The 21804-nt window shown below is 48.0% G+C and overlaps 1 protein-coding gene across 1 annotated transcript in view; it reads right to left on the reverse strand.

Moving 5' to 3' along the window:
• RAB43 (RAB43, member RAS oncogene family) overlaps positions 1-9742 on the reverse strand; it is a 44527-nt gene extending 34785 nt beyond the window's left edge. Inside the window, exon 1 of the mRNA XM_049863150.1 lies at positions 9238-9742. Coding sequence (XP_049719107.1) covers positions 9238-9441 — 204 coding nt within the window. The 5' untranslated portion in view covers positions 9442-9742. The remainder of the gene's footprint in view (positions 1-9237) is intronic.
• Positions 9743-21804: the final 12062 nt, after the last annotated feature.

Below are 21804 nucleotides of genomic sequence, written 5' to 3' on the forward strand. Positions count from 1 at the left end.
CCATATCAAAGTGTAAAATGCAAGTGATATATGATGGCCTAGATTTTAAATTGGTCCTACCTTTTTGTTGGTTGGTTGGTTGGTAGTGGTTAGAGGGCATAATGCAGCAATGAGGAAAAAGCACCTCGTAGACGAGGACCCAAAAGGCTAGGTTCTGGTTCAGATGTTGCCATATATGGGCCTTCATTTCCGCCTCTACAACAGGAATATCTCACAGGGTGACTGTTAGTAACAAGTAGAACAATGTACGAGAAAAGTAATGAAAACCAGTAAGATGTGGTATACGTTGAGGGAGAGCTAAACTTTGACTTCTTCCTGCCCAAAGCACCAATCTTATTCACAGAATAAGAAAACCATACGGCATCAGGCATCAGCAAGGGCCTAGCACAGCACAACGGCCTCTGGAAGGTAAAGAATACCTAACAGGGCTTAAAGACCAAAGACATGAAAGAGAAGAAACAAAACATGTCCATACTCTGGGTCACAATGGGAAACTGGTAAGGTGCTAAAGGCCTTGTTCAACGCTCCTTCCATGTGACCCATAATGGTTCAGAACCACTGTTCAGATCTCCTTTCCAGTGCTAGAACCGCCCCCGGGGTCCAGGCTATTGCCTTTTCTTACATAGAAAACCCTATGTAAGATATTGTTGTCTTCATTTTACAGATAGGGAAACAGATCAGTGAAGTGCCTTGCTTAAGGTCAGCTGGGCAACCAGGCCCCCAGGCCAAGAAACTGGGCTTCCTGACTCCCCATGCCACCCCCTCTTATCAGGTGATTGCACCAACATCAGTTCCCATTTACTGTGACAGGTCCTGAAAAGGAGGGATGAAACAGATGGAAGAGATGAAGTCGCATGGCCAGGGGAAGACAATGCAAAGCCACGATTCTAACCTGGTACAGCGTGGCTCCAAAGCTGACTCCCTTTCTGCCATCTTCCACTGTGCATGCTGCCTCAGAAGCACAAGAAGCCTCGGGAGGCAAGGTTTATTTTACAATTAGGTTGGTTGTTGCTGCCATCGAGAACAGATTTCTTCAGACAAACAGCATGACCTAGAACTTCTTTCTTATCTAACAGCCCTTTTGCTATTTCTGACCAAAACTGAAAAAAGTCAACCTAATTTTATCCAAATTTGAAAAGTGCACGAGTGAAGCCAGACGCCTGACTGGAAGGACTAAGGATGCAAACTTTAAAAAAGAAACCATCTCCCAACTGGAACACTTATACGTTCCTGGTGGGAATGTAAAATGGTACAGCCACTTTGGAAATCAATTTGGCGCTTCCTTAAAAAGCTAGAAATAGAAGTACCATACAATCCAGCAATCACACTCTTTGGAATATATCCTAGAGAAGTAAGAGCCATCACACAAATAGGTATGTGCACGCACACCCATGTTCATTGCAGCACTGTTCACAATAGCAAAAAATGGAAACAACCTAGGTGCTCATCAACAGACAGATGGATAAACAAATTATGGTATATTCACACAATGGAATATTACACACTGATAAAGAACCATGATGAATCCACGAAACGTCTCATAACATGGATGAATCTGGAAGGCATTATGCTGAGTGAAACTAGTCAGTCATTGAAGGACAAATATTGTATGAGACCACTATTATAATAACTCAAGAAAAGGTTTAAACACAGAAGAAAACATTCTTTGATGATTACAAGTGTGGGGAGGGAGGGAGAGAGGAATTCACTAACAAGATAAACCAAAAAAAAAAACCAACCCTGTTACTGCCGAGTCCGGCTCATAACGACCCTATAGGTCAGTGCAGAACTGCCCCATAGGGTTTCCAAGGAGCGCCTGGTGGCTCTGAACTGCCGACCTTTTGGTTAGCAGCTGTAGCGCTTAACCACTACACCACCAGGGTTTCCACTAACTAGACAGTAGACAGGAATTACTTTAGGTGAAGGGAAGGACAACACACAATACAGGAGAAGTCAGCACCACCAGACTAAACCAAAAGCTAAGAAGTTTTCCTGAACACAACTAAACACTTTGAGGGGCAGTGCAGTCAGGGCAGGGGGCTGGGGACCATGGTTTCAGGGGACATCTAGGTCGACTGGCATAACAAAGTTTATTAAGAAAATGTTCTGCATCCCACTTTGGTGAGTGGCGTCTAGGGTCTTAAAAGCTAACAAGCGGCCATCTAAGATGCATCAATTGATCCCAGCCCACCTGGAGCAAAGGAGAATGAAGAACACCAAAGACACGAGGAAAAAATTAGCCCAAGAGACAAGAGACAAAAGGGGCCATATAAACCAGAGACTTCGGCAGTCTGAGGCCAGAAGAATTAGATGGTGCCCAGCTACCACCAATGACCGCCCTGACAGGAATACAACAGAGAGTCCCTAACGGAGAAAGAGAAAAGTGGGATGTAGAACTCAAATTCTAGTAAAAAGACCAGACTTAATGGTCTGATTGAGACTGGAGGAACCCCAGAAGACATGGCCCCCGGACTCTCTGTTAACCCAGAACTAAAACCATTCCCAAAGTCAACTCTTCAGACAAAGAATAGATTGGACTATAAGACATAAAATGATACTCGTGCAGAGTGTGCTTCTTAGTTCAAGTAGATACACGAGACTAAATGGGCAGCTGCTGTCCGGAGGCGAGATGAGAAGACAGAAAGGGGCAGGAGCTGGCTGAATGGACACAGAAAATCCAGGGTGGAAAGGAGGTATGGGTGGTCACATTATAAGGATAGCAACTAGGGTCACATAACAACGTGCGTATAAATTTTTGTATAAGAAACTAACTTGAGCTGTAAATTTTCACCTAAAGCACAATTTAAAAAAAGAAAACTATCTCCCTTTACCCCACCCCTGTCCCCTCTTTGGAGGTACCAGGGGCATCTACAAAAAGAAAGAGGACTTGTAGGGCCAAGGAAAGTTTGATTGCCAGGTCAAAGGTCCAGAAATCTAGAGGCCCAGGCCCGAGGGCATAAATTTTACCTCTGTGAAGGAGCGGTCTGGCAACATGCCCGACAAGTGGAGAGCGAATCTGATACAGAACCAAATCAACGGAGTACGATCCTACAAGGCTAACCTCTGTGCATGCACTTCAGGCCTGTGTCCCTAAGCGACCTGCAAAAAAGCATTTACATAACAGGCCTTTGTGTTGTCCTAGATAAGACTGGGTAGAAGAGAGGGAGGTCTGGATGTTTTAAGGATTTAGGGCTGGCTGAGATTTCCTGGGGGACAGTAAGATGTGGAGGAGTGAGGGGCAGGGAAGGAGTGAGTTAAGTAACAACCTGGCTGATCTAAGGAGGAGAATGGTAACAACAGCAATAATAAAATAATTCCTTATATTTGTAATTTTCTGGGCTCTATTTGCAACACCACTTTCAGGATCAACAAGAAATGGGTAACACTGATTGCCTCTAAGAAGGAAATGGGTGGCTTGGGGGACAAAGGTGGGCCTGGTGATTGTTTTTGTTCGTTGCCTTCCGATCAATTCCGACTCATGGCGACCCTATGTATGCAGAGTAGAACTGCTCCACAGGGTTTTCAAGGCAGTGACCTTTTGGAAGCAGATCTCCAGACCTGTCTTCAGAGGTGTCTCTGGGTAGATTCAAACCACCAACCTTTCAGCTAATAGTTCAGTGCTTAACCGTCTGAACCACCCAAGGACTCCTGACAAAGGTAGAAGGGAGGTTTTTTACAGTATACCCTTTCAAATCTGTCAAATTTTGAACCATTTGACTATATTATCTATTCAAAAATAAGTAAAGGAAATTTTAAGCACATCCATAATTATCCAACAACCCTAAGAAATAGGCAGAGCAAAGATCATTAGTACCATTTCATAAATGAGGAAACCTGAGGCTCCAAGAAGGGAAAATACATTGCCCAAGGTTGTGACAGGGCTGGAAGTAAGATCTAGACCTTCAGGCTGCTAACCTAGTATTCTTTATCAGAGACTCTACAACTGGAGAGACTAGCAGCACCAGACTCACTTTCTAAGTCCAGTCTGTGTAGCCTGAGCCAAATGAATCCACAAGGGATGACCACATACAAAATCTTATTAACCACAATAGCACGGAGTATGAGCTGTTTGGGGCTACCTAAATGTTCAGGTTAACCGACAAATACCCTGAAGCTCTCTTGGGTTTCAACACTCGGTATCGAAAATCTTTAGAAGATGCAGGTCCAAATTCTCTCAGTAAATACAGTGGCCACAACTGCATTTTCACTAGCCTCATTAACTTGCAGAAAGAACCTCAGCGTCATCGTTGGGAACTCAGAGAAAATAAAAAGGGTGGCCCGGCGTAAAAATGAGCTCTAGGCTTAGGAGCCAGCCAGACCTTAGGTTCAACTCCTGGTTTTGACACTGACTCATGTGTAAACTTGGGTAAGCCGATCACTTCACTTATCTTGGCCTCAACTTTCTCTTTGTAAATAAAAATCAGCCAATCCATACAGCCCAGAAATCCCACTCCTCAGAATATACCCTAGAGAAATAAGAGCCTTTACACGAACAGATATATGCACACCCATGTTTATTGCAGCTCTGTATACAATAGCAAAAAGCTGGAAGCAACCAAGGTGTCCATCAATGGATGAATGGATAAATAAATTGTGGTATATTCACACAATGGAATACTACGCATCGATAAAGAACAGTGATGAATCTGTGAAACATTTCATAACATGGAGGAACCTGGAAGGCATTATGCTGAGTGAAATTAGTCAGAGGCAAAAGGACAAATATTGTATAAGACCACTATTATAAGATCTTGAGAAATGGTATAAACTGAGAAGAACACATACTTTTGTGGTTACAGGGGGGGAGGGAGGGAGGGTGGGAGAGGGTTATTTACTGATTAGTTAGTAGATAAGAACTACTTTAGGTGAAGGGAAGGACAATACTCAATACCTGGAAGGTCAGTTCAACTGGACTGGACCAAAAGCAGTTTCCGGGATAAACTGAATGCTTCGAAGGTCAGCGAAGCAAGGGCGGGGGTTTGGGGACTATGGCTTAAGGGGACTTCTAAGCCATTTGGCAAAATAATTCTATTATGAAAACATTCTGCATCCCACTTTGAAATGTGGCATCTGGGGTCTTAAATGCTAACAAGCGGCCATCTAAGATGCATCAGTTGGTCTCAACCCACCTGGATCAAAGGAGAATGAAGAACACCAAGGTCACACGATAACTATGAGCCCAAGAGACAGAAAGGGCCACATGAACCAGAGACTTACATCATCCTGAGACCAGAAGAACTAGATGGTGCCCGGCCACAACCGATGACTGCCCTGACAGGGAGCACAACACAGAACCCCTGAGGGAGCAGGAGATCAGTGGGATGCAGACCCCAAATTCTCATAAAAAGACCAGACTTAATGGTCTGACTGAGACTAGAGGAATCCCGGCAGTCATGGTGCCCAAACCTTCTGTTGGCCCAGGACAGGAACCATTTCCGAAGACAACTCATCAGACATGGAAGGGACTGGACAATGTGTTGGAGAGAGATGCTGACGAAGAGTGAGCTACTTGTATCAGGTGGACACTTGAGACTGTGTTGGCATCTCCTGTCTGGAGGGGAGATAGGAGGGTAGAGAGGGTTAGAAACTGGCAAAATTGTCACGAAAGGAGAGACTGGAAGGAGGGAGCGGGCTGACTCATTATGGGGAGAGTAAGTGGGAGTGTGGAGTAAGGTGTCTATAAGCTTATATGTGACAGACTGACTTGATTTGTAAACTTTCACTTAAAGCACAATAAAATTAAAAAAAAAAAATCAGCCAATCAACAGACATGTATTGAGCACTACGTGTCTGACACTATTCTAGGTGCAGGGTTCACAGGTGTACAAGACCAGCAGACCCCCGTACTTTCAAGACACTTAATCCTACTAGGGAAGACAAGGTAATTTCAAGTACTGGTAAGTGCTACGAAAATGTAAAACAGAGTAATGGAACAGAGGGACTGGAGTTCAGGGAAGGCCTCTCTGCAGAGTTGGGACCTCCATGATAAGGAAGTAGTGGTTACAAGATCTGCATTTGCAGGGAAACAAATGCAAAGGTCCTGAGGCAAGAATGAACCTGGCTTGTTGGAAGAACAGAAAAGGCAGGTATGGCTAGAGTGTAGTGAATGAGAGGCAGAGTGGAGGGAGACAAAGTCAGCGAGGCACGCACATGGCCAATCTCTTAGGGTAAGGAGTTTAGAAAGTTTTCTGGTTGCAATGGGAAGTCACCATAGAACTAAGATGGTTTAATTAGAGTTGTGATTTTCATTTTTTTTTAGCAGCAGAACTCTGTAACCGAATAAAAACAAGTGGAACCTCAATATAAAACTAGATAAAAGTAGTATTCCTCTGGCTGGTGGGAAGCTATTTAAAGACCTTCTAAACCTCTGCCCTAGTGGCCTCCCAAGCACTAGAACTAAGAGCTGGAAAGCCAGTAGGTGATCTGTCTCTAAGGTTCCTCAAGCTCTAACAAAACCCAGTATTATAGTAAAGAATTATAGGGAGAAGAGGGATAGGAAATAGAGCGATATGCTTGTTGAACCCAGGACGGGCCCTGAAAAGATTTTCAAGTAAATCTGTGATATGGGCTCGCTTTCTGCAGAAACAATAAAAAATCTGGTTCAGTAAAGGTTCCAGTTAAAATCACATTGCTGAATTACACATGTAGAAATTGTTGAGATGATGTGTGCTTTGTTATGTGTATTTTTACAATTAAAAAAAAATCACATTGCTGAAACTAAAAAGACAGAAAAGAAATCAGGGGGTTGCTAGGGTAAAGAGAGTAAACTGTCAACAAAGAGACACGAGGGAACTTTTTGGGTTGATGGAAATGTAGTGTATATCCCTTTGTGGTAGTGGTTACATGACTGTACATGTTTGCCAAAATTCATAGAGCTGTACACTTAAAATAGGTGGAATTTTACTGTGTGTAAATTAAATCTCAATAAGCCCAGCTTTAAAAAAAAAAAAAAAAAATCACACTGCTGGAAGACCCCTTCGAGAGATTTTACTGAGAGGAAAGCTAAAGCTGATACTTATATTGGGTCAGCAGATTCCAGAAATCCTGACCTGAAAGACAGGGCTCCCCACTCAATGCTGCTCAATTTTAACTCAGGTGGCTGTGACTGAGCCTCTTCAGTGTGCTGGGCTTCAGTTTCCCTGACGGTAAAATGAAGAGGTAAACAATTGCCAAAGGCTTCCCACTACAAACAGTCGTCTGGGGTAGAGAAGAGGCCTCAATACTTTGGAGTCAAAAAAACTAGAAGAAAATTTCCCAATTCTGTCACTTACTACCTGCGTACAGCGGGGGGTACAGCACACATCTGTAAAGCAGCTGGCACACCCAACCTGTGGAGAAGGGCAGCCACTATAACTATTAAGAAGTCTGACCATGCCTACACTGCGGGTCCTCTCTACTCCCAGTCCACCAGCCTGTCTCCTAGGAACAATCTGGAAGTGGCCATTGGAAAAGAAACAACTAACTGCTCTGCCCTTCATTGCATAACCTATGCCTGGGTACACAGTACACCCTGAGCTCCACTGGGCACAAGCTGTTATCTCAACAGGTAAACAGGAACACTCTGCCCCCTCCTTGACCACCGTCAGCACTGGGCAGCCACAAACACTCGGGGAGCGGGCAGACGCCTTGAGAACACTGCTGTTCTTTATGGCTCTATTTTAAACACTCCACTCCCTCTGTCACTGCTGGCAGCATCAGAGCGACACCAACTCCTCCATGGACACAGCCCTTCCCAAGCCACCTGCTCCAAGGGGATGGTTCTGAATGAATCAGAGCTCTTGTCTGCACCTCATTTCCTTCTAGTCCAAGGAGACCAAAAGGACACAGAGATCAGGAGACTGCAAAACTGTCAAGAGTTTCTGCTTCCCATGTCACATCTACTCCAGAGAGGCACTGTCATCTGTTGTAAAGACTGCTGATTTACTTTTTTCTCCACGGAGGGGCAGGAGGGAAGCCACACCCAGAAAGGATCCCAATTGTACTGAAACAAAGACAACCAGCTAAGTATCCTAGCCAAAGACCACACTCTGCAGGCCTACAGCAGCCGAGAGTGGTAGAGCAGGCGGGCAGGAGGGCGCCTGGGCAAGCTCTGGTCAGGGGCTCAACAGATGCCAACCACTGTGGCTCTACTTCCTGTCCACACAACATTTCTGAGCCAGGGTCTCCCCATCTGTGAGACACAGAGATAACACCTGCCCTGTATTGCCCGGCCCTGTGCTGTTAAGAGTTGTCCTGGGAACTGGAAACCATGAAAGAACGAAAAGCCTTGCTGTACAGTACAGTGAAGTAAAGGTATTCAGTGCCACCTGTGAACAAGAACAATGCTCGGTCCTGACACCTAGGTAAGAAACTCTGTTTTGTTAATCACAAACATTATTTATCAAAACATTACCAGGATATCGCACCCCCCAAGGCAACTACATCCTGCCGTTTCTATGCGGAGCCATTGCTAAAACTTGGTCCTCTCCCCCACCTTCCGGTATCTGTGAAGTTTTCAGTTTCCATCTAACTCCAGAGCAGCTGGGGGAGGGGACCCGGGGCTGGCCCATCTCGAGTAAAGTTCCACCACCAGGTCCACAAAGAGACTGCAGAGAGGCGTGGCCAGGCTGGAAATTCTGACAAAAAGTTTTGGCCCTCAGGTCCTAGAAGCAGCTACTTCCTGATCCCTCCTTGTCAGTGGGGGTGTACTTCTCTGGCTGGATTCCCCACCAGCAGGCTGCGCCGGGGGCGCGCACCGAGTCCCCGGAGTGGCCCCCGGTGGGGAGCGGTCAGAACGGCCAGGGCTTGGGTCGGGCGGGCTACAGAACTCGATCTCACAGGCTGCCGTCCGCAGGCGAAGTGATTTCAGAGCACGGTCCCCCCAGGGTGTAAGCTCGGGAGGGCAGGGACTTCTCTTCCATCCACCGCCCCGCTCACACACAGAACCAAGGGCCGGCGATTTGCGAAGAACCGGGGTCAAACCAGATTTGCGGGCTTGAACCTGGCCCAGACCCCGAGGCCCAGGCCTGCTCCGAGAGAAGGAAGAGAAAGGCAAAGAAAAAGGGTTTGCAAGAAATCTCAGAACCACCCGGAGGTCGCTCGCTGCCGGCCTGGGGCTCAGGTAGCCCCCCGCCCGCCTGCGGAGGGCGAACCTGCCGGGGGCCCGCCGGTGCCCGGGCCGCAGAGCAGCCCGGGAGGGCAGAGGCGTCACCTGGGCCCGCAGCCCCGGGGCCAGCCCGCCCGGGCCGGGCCTCCCACCTTGACTCGCTTGCCCTGGATCTCCAACGTTTTCATGGTGAAGTCGACGCCGATGGTGTTGCCCTGGCGCTCCGAGAAGGCGCCCGTCTTGAAGCGCTGCACCACGCACGTCTTGCCCACGCTCGCGTCCCCCACCAGCACCAGCTTGAACAGGAAATCATACTGTTCGTCCGGGTCCCCCGGGCCCGGGCCCGGCCCCGCCATGACCTCGCGGAGCCGAAGGGCCGGCCTAGGCGCACGGATGCCGCGCGCGGGCCGAGCTACGCCCGCGCCCGCCCGCCAGCCGCCTGGCGACGTGGAGCCGCCGGCGCTACCTGGGGGACTGACGCTGCCGACCGCCGGCCTCGGCTCGGCCCCGCCCCGGCCCCCGCACCACCTCCGGCCGGACAAGGACCCAGCCGGCCCCGGCTCCTCCCGGGACTCGCCTAGCCCAGCCCTCCGCCGAGCTCCGGGCCCGACCCTCGGCTCCCGGCTGGGGCAGTCCAGCCCTGAGGCCCGCCCGCGGAGCCGCCCCCGGCCCGACTCCGCCCTGGGTGCCGCCTCGGCTCGGTCCTCCGTTAACACCCCGCGCCTCAGCTCCGCCCTCAAGCCCGAGTCCCCGCCCACAGCATCTCCGCAGTCCCCGCCCACACCTCCTCAGCTCCGCCCTCGGCACCTCGCCGAGGTCCCACGGTGTGTTTGTCTCTCCCTCCGCACTGCCCCAACCATCACAGCCCACCTCAGACCCTTTCTCAGCACAGCCGCCAGCCCAGTCCCGAGTCCCAGCCTGTCCCGGGCGTGCGGCTACCCGCAGACCTGGGCGGCCTGCCTGGGCTCTGCTTCCTGTTGCCCTCCCAGACTTGAGGGGAGACTCTGGGCCTGCAGGCCTGGGAGCCTATTAACCCTGCTCTCAGAATGCCCTCCACTAGCCCGAGATCACTGGCAAAGGGAGCAACTATGGCAGGTCACCACAGTGCTCATACTAACAATGGAGAATCCTAACAGAGGCATGAGCATTTACCCATACTGAAGAGGGGAAAGGCCTGACATATTACAAGGAGGGAAGGGGACAGCATCAGTGAGGCCAGAAGCTAAACTGGCTGCAGAGCTGGGGAGGGAGCCAACCTCTTTGTGGAGAGAGGGAATTGAAGGCTGTGTGCTTAAGGTGAAACCTACCCCCCCCACCCCGCCCAGGACTCTCAAGAGAGGGGAGTTAGGGACCCCCATTTGATGAGACGTTAGTCCAGAAGGAGTTGGGTGATCCCTTCACCAAAAGACAGCCTACTAGTCCCACTGGCTCAGTTGCAGTTATGTATCCAGCTGGGGGAACTGACTTAGCCAAAATCACCAAAGACCAGCCTAAGCCCAGGAACAAGGGAGGCTTGTGGGGAACTCTGTGGAAGGACAGACAGCTTCTGAGATGCTACGGTGAAGCAGGAGTCCTCAGAAAGAATGAGTCCCAAAGATCAAATAGGACATATCCCCCAAAGGGCTTCGCAACTACCACAGTGGGACTGAGAACACACCTCTTCAGGAAGCCCCTTTGTAGTACCCCAGTTCTATTTAATTCAATAAATTTGATTAATGCCCACTATGAGCCCTGGTGGTACAGTGGTTTAAAGCTATGGTTGCTAACCAAAAGGTCGGCAGTTCGAATCCACCAGCCACTTCTTGAAAACCCTATGGGCAGCTCTACTCTGTCCTATAGGGTTGCTATGAGTCAGAATCAACTCAATGGCAACGATTTTTTTTTTTTTTTTTTATGAGCCAGGTGCTGTTCTAGGGCCTTGGAATACATCATTGAACAAAACAGAAAAATCTATACCTTTCTTGGGGCCCTGCTCGGGGCCTTCTCTGGGCAAGCGTTAGATCTATGGGTGAGCAAGCCCTACCATGGCCATCTCACACCAGTCTCCTGGTTCATGCCATCTTGCTACTGCTGCCCTGCCCTCTCTTCCTCTCTTCTGTGTTACAGCTGCTGCTTCTCTCTCTGTGTGTCTCCCTTTAAGCCTAGCAGATAGCAAAACTGACCAATCCCTTCATCAGGGTTCCACACATCTTATTTGCATGGTCCCACCCCACAAGGATCCCATACACCTTATTTGCATTAGCAGCAAGCTGTCCATTTCCCTTGGTGGGCCACAATACCTCATTTGCATAGTCCCACCCAATCATTGTGTGGGAGTCACAAAGACTATGGCCAGAAGGGCCATATTAAGTAATTCACTGCACCGCACCTAGGGCTGATGGATCTAACCAACTACCACAGCAGAAAACCTATCAGTTTAGACTGAAGGGTATAGGGACAGGACTAAAGGAAAGAAAGCTGTCTAGCTCTTGGAATTCTACAGGCATGAAACAAGCCAAAGGAGATACATCTATTGTCCTCCAAGAAAAGGATCATCCCTGGAGAAGTTTGAAGTTCAGCAGAAATGTTCAAAGGAGCACAGGAAGCAGGGCTGACTTGGTTTCAAAGGGTGGAACTATGTCCTTCTAAGTTTCAAAGGGTGGAGCTAAGTTTTCCTAGATCTCAAAGGGTGGAGCCACAGCCTCCTAGGTTTGAAAGAGTCAGATCTTCACCAACTTGGTTCCAGAGTGAAGGGCTGCCCTTCTGGTGTGCCCAGGGATTGGGGCCACTGACCAAAACGGGAGTGGGTGGGGTTGCCATTCCCAAGAAGCAGAAGGGGCCTGCCATGGCCAAGGGGCTGAGGTTGGTGCTTAGATGGACTAGGAGAATGGGGCTACCCAAAGCTGAGAGAGCAGAGTTGCCATCCCAGTGGGCCTGGGCAGTGAGGCTGAAGCCCAGGGCCAAGGGGCCTCCACCCAGAATCCAGAAAGTGTGGCCAACACCCAAAGTCTTGAGGGGAGCGCCATTATTACCCAAATAATCTCAGAGAAAAGAAGACTATTTTCAAGCCTTGAGAGTTAATGTAGTTTGTTCCCCTGGGTTTTGAACTTGCTTGTTGCCTGTTATCCCTTCTTTCCCTTCAATTTCTCCCATTTGTCATGGAAATGTCTACCTTGTGGCTGTTCCGCCATTGAACTTTGGAAGCAGAATACTTGTATTATAGATTCCATAGGTTCACAAATGTAGAGGAATTTTTCCCCAGGATGGAATATGCCTAAAGTTTTACCCATATTTGATTTAGATGTTTCAGAAGATGGGGTTGATTTAAGATGTTTGGGATGATGTGATGGGGAGAATATGTCTTGCATGTGGGAAGGACATGAATTTGGGAAGGGCAAAGGGTAGAATGTTATGGATTGAATTGTGTTCCCCCCCAAAATATGTGCTGTAAATCCTAGCCACTATACCTGTGGTTATCATCTCATTTGGGAATGAGTTTTCTTTGTTATGCTCATAAGACAGTATTAGTGTAGGGTATGTCTTGAGTCAATCTCTTTTGAGATATAAAAGGAGCAGATTGAGCACGGAAGCAAAGCAGAGATGGGGGAAGATAGATGCCATGTCACATGAAGATCACCAAGGAGTCAAGGAATAGAAGCAAAGAGGACCTTACCCCAGAACTGACAGAAACTGCCTCCTCCTAGAACCAGGACCCTGATTTCAGACTTACAGCATCCTAAACTGTGAGAAAATAAATTTGTTTGTTAAAGCCACCCATTTGTGGTACTTGTGTTATAGCGCAATAGATAACTAAGACAATACCAAACAGTACCAGACAGGAATCCCCACAGTGCTATCGAAAGCAATTTTGGGAACTCAGCTTTGGTCCTTTGGACAGGACCAGAGACCTAGAGGGGCAGGAAATAGCCTCCATTCCCAGGTAAAATGAGACAGAAGGTGATGGGGATGGGAGACTTTTGTATGCTGGATTCGGCTGTGGGAAGGTGGGACATGTCCAAGCACAGAACCCCATAAAACAACCTCCCACCTCCAATTCAAAGCAGCTACCCACAGCATGAGGTGGAGTGGGGGGAAGGAGAGATGAGTCAATAGACAGGATGATCCCGGGGGTCCCACCCATTTGAAGAACACTGATGGTTGCAAGTATGCGTATGTTGGGGGGCAGGTAGACAAGTGGCTGAATTGGCCTTTACATTGTCCTTACATGGAATTGGTTTGAGTGGAGTAGGGGCCTGTTGGTCTGAGTGTGGCTTTTGCCAGAAAGCCCAGTCACCACTTGCATTTGGGTAGGTTGTGATCCTTGCAGTAAGATGTGGGAGGGTGAAGAGTTAACACCCTGTCCCCAGGCTTCATGCCAGGGAGGAGCCACCCTTAACCTCACTGGACCTTGAGTCTAGATGAAACTTGGTTTCCTTCAGATAGCTCCTATCTGCTGTCTGTTTTTTTATTATTTTGTTATTATCTCCCCGACTGTGCTGTAAGCTCCAAGAAGCAGCCATGTCCCCCTAGCTGTCTTGTAAACCTTGTGCCTAACATATAATAAACAACAAAAAAAACACATCACCATTGAGTCGATTTCGACTCATAGCGGCCCTATAGGACAGAGTAGAACTGCGCTATGCAATTCCCAAGGAGTGGCTGGTGGATTTGAACTGCTGACCTTGTGGTTAGCAGGCAAATGCTTAATCATTGGGGTACCAGGGCTGCTGACATATAAGTAGGCCTAATTTCACCACTCATCTGTCAGTTTGTTTTACTGTGGTAGTTTGTGTGTTGCTGTGATGCTGGAAGCTATGCGACTGGTATTTCCAATACCAGCAGGGTAACCCATGGTGGACAGGCTTCAGCAGAGCACCCAAAGACAGACTAAGAAGAAAGGCCTGGTGATCTATTTCCAAAAATCAGTGGGAACCCATATATGGATCACAACAGAATATTGTCGGATATAGTGCTGCAAGATAAGCCCCACAGGCTTTAAGACACTCAAATACACAGTGGCTACAACAATGGACTAGAGCATACCAATGATCATGAAGATGGTGCAGGACCAAGCAATGCTGCCTTCTGTTGTACACAAGGTTGCCATGAGTTGGAGCTGAGTCAAAGGCAACTAAAAACAGTAACAATTCGTGTTCTCCACATTAAGGCAAAAGGTCTCTAGAAGCTTAATGGGGTTTGCAGAAGTTAGAAAAACTTGCATTTGAAAACTGCAAGCAGTTCTCTCTTCAGAGTGATCTGGACTTGATTTTGCCTTCCTTTTGGGGAAATAACCTGAACAGATAATCTTGTTACTCACAAGTAGCCAAGTAGCCAGAGGCTCTTCCGTGATGGAAATATGTGATGTTGTCACTTGTTGGGTTTTACATGACAGTTATTCTAAAGGGTTTGCACAGAGTTGCTAAACTGTCCTCTTCAGTTCTACCCGCTCTTCCTTAAAACCCTTCCTGGGTGCCAGGTGCCCTCAGGATAAAATCCAAATCCCTTGTTTTAACTCCAGGATTACTTACCCTTTTCACTGACTGTTTGATGCTCTCCCTGGCTGGTCCCTGACCTCTACCCTTCCCTAACTTTCCACTTGGTCTCAGGTCTCAGCTGAAATACTACATCCTCCAAGAAGCCTTCCTTGCTCCCAGTCTCTGCTTCCACTCCCCGTTTACCCACAGCCCTCTGCTTCACTCTGTCTTTGCGCTTACCACAGCACCATCCCGTATCTCCTCTGTCTCATCTATTGAGCACTGGGCTCCGGGTTCTCACTGTACATTGGAATGATCTGTGCGTTAAAAAATACTGATAACACTGGGTCCCTCCCCTGGACATTCTGCTTTGATTGGTGAGGGGTGCAGCCAGGGCACTGGGATGTCTTAAGTCTATGCGCAGCCAAGGTTGAGACCCTCTGATCTAGAGGGAGCTCTGAGTGCAGGGCCTGGCTCACCTTGTTCACCATCATACCCTCGATGCACAGTGCTGTTATGGCGCACGACAGGTGCTCAGTAATTAGAGTGAGCCAGTGAGTGAATGAAGGAGGAGTTGGGATGACCTGCGTGTTGTCACAAGTGGATCTGGTGTTATTGAGGGAGCAGACCCATTTCCTTAACACGGTTCTCCCCACCTCCCACTATTTGCTCTCATTCGATGTTAGAATTTGACACTGAGCCTGGGGCCCCTTCCTTTTCCCCTGAGATAATTGCTGCTAAATTATCAAGAAGTTGGAAGATTTAGTAACCAATACCTACGTCAATTGGCCCGTTCGAGCTCATAAGATTAATTTCATTTCTTTCAACTCACAGATATGAAGTTTCTGATGACCCTTTTGGAAATGATTTGTCAACATTTAAAATTTTTAAGTAATGAGAAGCCTAGCTTCTCAGGAATGGTTCTCTCTTCTTGCTTCTCCCCATTAAAAAAACAAACCAACAAACAAAACCTGTGAGGAGTTAGGGGCCCTGGGTCTCAGAGAACTTCTCACTACATTACAGAAGAGCTCACTGGTCTTGGATGAGTCACAAGGGCTCTCTGACCCACAGCTTTCTCATCTGTAGACAGTATTAGTAGCTAACATTCATTGAGACACCCGGGGCCAGGCACTGTTCACAACACTTTGGAAGTATCAACTCTGAATCCTCTGAACAACCCTAATTAGGCAGGTACACTTATTGTCCCCATTCCACAGATGAGGCTGGCATGTTCAGTGGGAAGAAAGGCCAGTATGGCTGGAAAACAAAAAAAATATGGCTGGAGCAGAGTGAAAAGGAAGTGGGGCATGTAGGACATGGGGTCAAGGCCTGGGTCATGGGGGGCCTTATCAGCATTGTAATGAATTTGTGTTTGATTCTTGGTGCAATGAGAGGCTTCATGCAATGTAGTCTCCCTCCAATCCAGTTTCCCCATGTACCAAATGGGATGACAGTACCTCAGAATTATCACAGGACTGCATGAGAGACAGTAAGGAGAACACCCAGCACGCGTGCCTACCAGGCACACAGTAGGGACACAGCGGAAGAAGAGGTTCTTGCACTTTATTTCAACCAAACTGACTCAGTCTTCCCACCAAATTATTAAAGTGCCCAAATGGATGTTAAAAGCAAGGCCTCCTCTTTTCAAAACAACCTCTAAAACTCTCCATAACAACATTGCCCAACTTTCTGCAATGTTATAAAAACCTGTATTGTCCAATACTGTAGCCTCTAGCTGTGCCTACTGAGCACTTACAATGTGGCTAGCACAAACGACGTACTAATGCTTTATTTTATTTAACTTTAAATAGCTACATATGGCCCAGGCCACATTCTACATTTACAGTAAAGTGCTTCCCTGCCAATTCAGCCTACCCAGGGGTTGTTAGGAAACCCTTCTGGGGCCCATTCCGCTCAAGTTCCTTCCTTTCTCCTCAGAAGTCCTGAATTCTACATGTGAAAAAATGTTGAAATGGCAAATGTTTTGTTATATATATTTACCACAAAAAAAACAAAACAAAACACTGTCCACCTTAAATGAGTGAACTGTTTGGTATGTTGACTATATCTCAAAGAAGCTGTTACTATTAAGAAAAAGAAGAAGAAGCACAAGAGGAGAAGGAGTAGGTTTAGAGTAAACAGAGGTTTCGGGCGGGCCAGGTGGGATTTGCGGCATGACCTCAGCGGAGGATATTTCCATCTAGGTCTGAAATTTGGAAGGGCTGTCTGGGCTGGAGGCTGAGATTCAGGGGTCCTCAGTATCAAGGTGAAACTGGGCCAGGACAATGGAAGTGATGGTTTGTTCCTTCATTTGATTTTTCATTCCATGCGTGTACTGAACACCTCCAACAGCCAGACTCCATGCTGGGCTGGAAGTATGGCAGTCAGCAAAAAGTGTTCCTGTCCTTAAGAAGCTTATTCTCTAATGGAGCTGCCCTACATGGAGTGTCTAGTGTCTGAGGGTGGAGCCCCAAAGAACACCAACTTTACGAAGCTGTTATGGGAAGAGGGTTCCAGGAAGTAGACTTCTTCTAAGACTGGGAAGAAGGTAAGGCTGTGGAGGCACTGACACAGAGGGAGTTGAGGGGTCCAGGGAGGAGGACTTGATCGGTGCCAAGTGCAAGGGGGACAGGAAAGAGGGCCCCACTCACTCACTCTGCCAGGGGCAGGGAAGGAAAGCTCCACGGGGGAAGACAGGTTTGAACTTGCCTTGAAAGAGGCGTGCATGTTTGTAAGCAGAAAGGGGGGATAAGCCTGCTCTTTCACCACAGGGCCCAGTGTGGCTAGGACTGGGTGGGTGGTGGTGAAGGAGGGCCTTGGGAAAGAGCAGAAAGGCTGATGTATGGATTAGACTTAAAAACACCTGCATTACGTGGACTCCAGACTTTCTGGAGCTATGGAGGCTTAGTGAACCCCTGACACTATTGCCCTGAGATAATCTTTAAACTAAAATCTTAAACCAAAAATAGCCCCTGAAGTCTTCTTAAAACCAAACAAGAGGTTAGCTGAACTAGTAAAGAATGTCTGCCTCGAGCATTATGCTCTTTGAAGATCTATCTATATGGGATCAAAATGACAACAGCAACTGGAAAGTTTAGATAGGAAAGTTAGGGGGTGGTGAGTTTATGTTAATAAGAGAGGAACAACTCAGAAAAGGAGGGTGAGAATGATTACACAACTTGAAGAAAGTAATCAGTCACTGAATTGTACATGTAGAAATACTTGAACTGGTGTACGTTCTGCTGTGTACAGTCTCAACAACAATAACAAAAATAAAATAAAGTATAAAAAAGTAAATAAACAAAAATACCCATATTACTGGTGAAGAGTGAGCTTCTTGGATCAAGTAGACACATGAGATTATGTGGGCAGCTCCTGTCTGGAGAAGAAATGAGAAGGCGGGGGGGAAGAGGCTGGCCAAATGGACACAAAAATAGAGAGTGGAGGGAAGGACTGTGCTGTCTCATTAGAGGGAGAGCAAGTAGGAATATATAGCAAGGTGTATATAAGTTTTTGTATGAGAGACTGACTTGGTTTGTAAACTTTCACTTAAAGCACAATAAAAGAAAAAAAAAGGTAAAAGGACAGGGAAGCAAGCAGAGAGCTGGGGACCCCATACCACCAAGAAAGTAGCACCAGAAGCAAGAGCACATCTTTTGGACACAGGATCCCTGCGCCTGAGAAGTTCCTCCACCAGGGAAAGATTAAGGACAAAGACCTTCCTCCAGAGCCGACAGAAAGAGAAAGCCTTTCCCTGGAGCCGACATCCTGAATTTGGACTTGTAGCCTACTAGAGCGTGAGAAAATAAATTTCTATTAAAGCCAAAAAAAAAAACTATTTCAGCTTTGTAATAGCAAAAAAAAAAAAAAAAAAGGAACAGTCGTTATGTATATTGGTAGAAAAAAATGAATAAATTGTGGCATATTTGTCAAATAAAATATTATTTAGCAGTTAAAAAAAAAAACGTGTATTAGATTTATAGACACAGAAAGCAGATCAGTGACTGCCCAGGGCACGGGTGGGCGCTGACATTAAGTGTAAATGACAGAAGGGAACTAGGGGTTTAGAACATGAAAATACACTAAAACTGGACTGTGGTGATGGCTGCACAACTCAGGAAGTTTACTAAAGTCAATGAATTATACACTTAAAATAACCACCCCCCCCAAAATAACCCATTGCCATCAAGTTGATTCCGATTCATAGCGACCCTTCAGGACAGGGCAGAACTGCCCCATAGTTTCCAAGGAGCGCCTGGTGGATTTGAACTGCGACCTTTTGGTTAGCGGCCACAGCTCTTAACCACTATACCACCAGGGTTTCCACTCAAGAGCTAGACACTTCTAATAGGTGAATTTTTTTGTTTGTAAATTATATCTCAATAAAGCTGTTAAAAAAAGTAATAAATAGCATAACAATTTCCTCTTCCAGTGGTAAATTCCTGAATAACGCAGTGGCATTTTATTTGAAACCTCATTATGCTAATTCGAATTCATTATGCAGTTTAAAGATCTATCACTCACTTTACACCCAAAGTTTGAAAAAATGCCAAGTGCTATATTTTAAACAATGTATCAAGAATTTAACATTCTTAAAGCTGGCTGAAGGAGCCCTGGTGGCACAGTGGTTAAGCGCTCAGCTGCCAACTGCAAAGGTCAGTGGTTTGAACCCACCAACCGGGCCTCAGGAGAAAAATGTGGCAGTCAACTTTCATAAAGGTTATAGCCTTGGAAACCCTATGGGGCAGTTCTACTCTGTCCTATAGGGTCATTATGAGTCAGAATCCACTCAACTGCCCAGTAAAGCTGGCTGGCAGGTGAGCTGCGAATTTTAAACTGTGCTATTGCCACATGGTGCCATCTTAGCTGATAAATGGAAGTGTGTCTCCAACACCAACTTTGATGGATCAGAACATGTCCAAAAGGGTTACAGTGACAATGTACCTGCCTTTCTTCCTCTCTCCTCCCTCTTTCCCTTCTTTCTTCTCTCTCCCTCTCATCTTTCCTTCTTTTTTTCCCTCTTTCTACAATCACCATTGCTGTATCATCCAAGCTTTATGTGGACTAGTGCTGAAAATGTGCCCTCAATCAGAAATAAATGTTAAAAAAAAAAAAAAAAAAACCCACGAAGAAGACCAGACACCAATCATAATATACTGTGCTCTTAATACAGAAGAGTGCTTGCTGCAAAATACTAGAAACTAAAAGCAGCAATAAAGAAAAAACATGCAGCAAAGAGCTAGGTGCTGGCGGCTGGCACTGGTTGAGGCTGGACAGGCTTCCTCCAGGGATGCCCTTAGCTCACCCGGAGTCCACAGAAACACAGGCATTCCCTCTTCTCCACCTCAGAATCCCAAGACTTCATACACATGGCCGAAACAGCTCCCTACCCTCCCTGCTTCTGTGAATGGTACCAGTCCCTCACTGAGGCTCCGGCTCAAAATATGGGGTCACCTCCCTCTCAGCACTTCTATTCCAACCTCCACCAGCTCCAGACCAGACCCCATGCTGTTGTCTGGAGGTGCCCCGGCTTCCTTCCACCTTTCAGTCTCTAGTCCAACCTGCCCTCCCTGCCCCCTACCCCCAAACAGCCTGCCAGGAGGGATCTCACAGAGAAAGCCAGGTCCTGTCACTCCCCTGTGCAACCACTTCAATAGCCAGCTCCAGACCCTCAGGGTAGCCCATAAATTGAAGGTCTCCACAGCTTTACTCCAATTCACTTCTCCAACTACCTCTTTGCCTCTTCATTCCCCCTCAAGCTCCACTTCCTAGCTGTGGCAATACCAGCTGTGGTCAAGGTCACTTACAGGTCCCCACAAAGTCCTAGGTCAGCCCTCCAGAAGTGCTTCCCAGTCTACCTCCTGAGGGAGCAGGGAGGAGAGCTAGAGAAGGGATGTGTGGGGGAATGCCAGAAGGGGGTGGGTATTGGGCTGGGGAAGGCTCAGATCTCCCTAGGCAGGCTCTGGCTCTGCTGCTCCATGGCCAGTGTTCAGCAAAAACATGCTGCTGTAAGAAAAGATTAAATGCTAAGGGCTTGAGGAAGCCCCCCCACCCCCTGTCTTCTCTTGGGGCTCTGGGAGGAGACAGTGAGATGCTGATGCCCCTCTTCCCCAGGAGCTACCTGAGCACCCAAGGTCACAGGGAATGAAGGGATGGGGAAGTCTGTGAGACAGAACAAAACCAGCTCCTGTCCTTCCCTGTGCCAGGCCTGGCCTCTCCCAGCAGCCCAGGGCCTCTCAGGCAAGAGGAAAAAGGTTTTCACCTCTTCCTAGTTTAGAAATTGCTCAAGAGCAGGAGCAGGTGGGGTCAGGGCAGAGTTCAGGGGGCTGGGGTGCAGGGGGAGGAGGACCAGGTGTCCAGTCAGCCACCAGGGCCATGGGAGAAGGGCCGTGAAGAGGCCTGGGTGGAGCCGGTGATGGGTGTTAAAGCAAAACAGGAGGGAGACTGGTGTTTTACTCTCACAGGGGGAAGGCTGGGGCAGGGCCGGGAGGGAAGTCTATGGAAATACGTCCATGGAAAAGTTTCTTTTCTGATACTGCTGGTAGCACCAGAGCTAATATAAATCATTAAACAGATTTTGGTAACCAAACAGCTCCTGGGACTGGCTCTGTTGCCTCTGAGCAATGTGACCTGGGCCAAGGGGACCACATCCACATCAGGGTCACACCCCCATTCTGTCTCCAGGCCTGGCAGGGGCCCTGCTGCCCTTCCCTCTCCCAGCCCCTCAGATGAGCAGACAGGGCTCAATGGCAGGAAGGAACCCGGGTGGGGACCCTGCGTGAACTCCAGCTGGTTGCTTCTCCACCCTGAGCCTGGTGTCCTCAGATGGAGGATGCAGATTCCCCCGCCTGTACCCTGGATGCCTCACGAGACCCTGGGTGGGGGGCTCTGAAAGCTGAAGGCTGACCCAAGGAGCCCCCGTGCCTGGCCGTCCCTGGCGGCTGTAGAACCTGTCGACTGGGTGAGGAGGGCCCATAGCCCCCCATTGAGAGGCCGCAGGCCCAGGCATTTGCTGACCAGGCCTGTTAACCTGACTTCCACCCTCATCAAAATGTGGGGCGGCCCTGCGGCATACAGGTTCCTCGAAAGAACTGGTCACTGGGCCTCAGCCTGGCCGTCCTACATGCCCGAGAGGCTGAGACAGGGTCAGGGTGTCTCTGAGGCCCCTGATGCCCCCAGCCACATGATGGAACTGCCGGACCCCAGGGCAAACTCAGAGACACCAGGCCTGGTCCTGGGCTTTAGAAACAGGAGACTGAGGCTGAG

This window comes from Elephas maximus, chromosome 20, assembly GCF_024166365.1.
Source record: "Elephas maximus indicus isolate mEleMax1 chromosome 20, mEleMax1 primary haplotype, whole genome shotgun sequence".
Classification (NCBI taxonomy): domain Eukaryota; kingdom Metazoa; phylum Chordata; class Mammalia; order Proboscidea; family Elephantidae; genus Elephas; species Elephas maximus.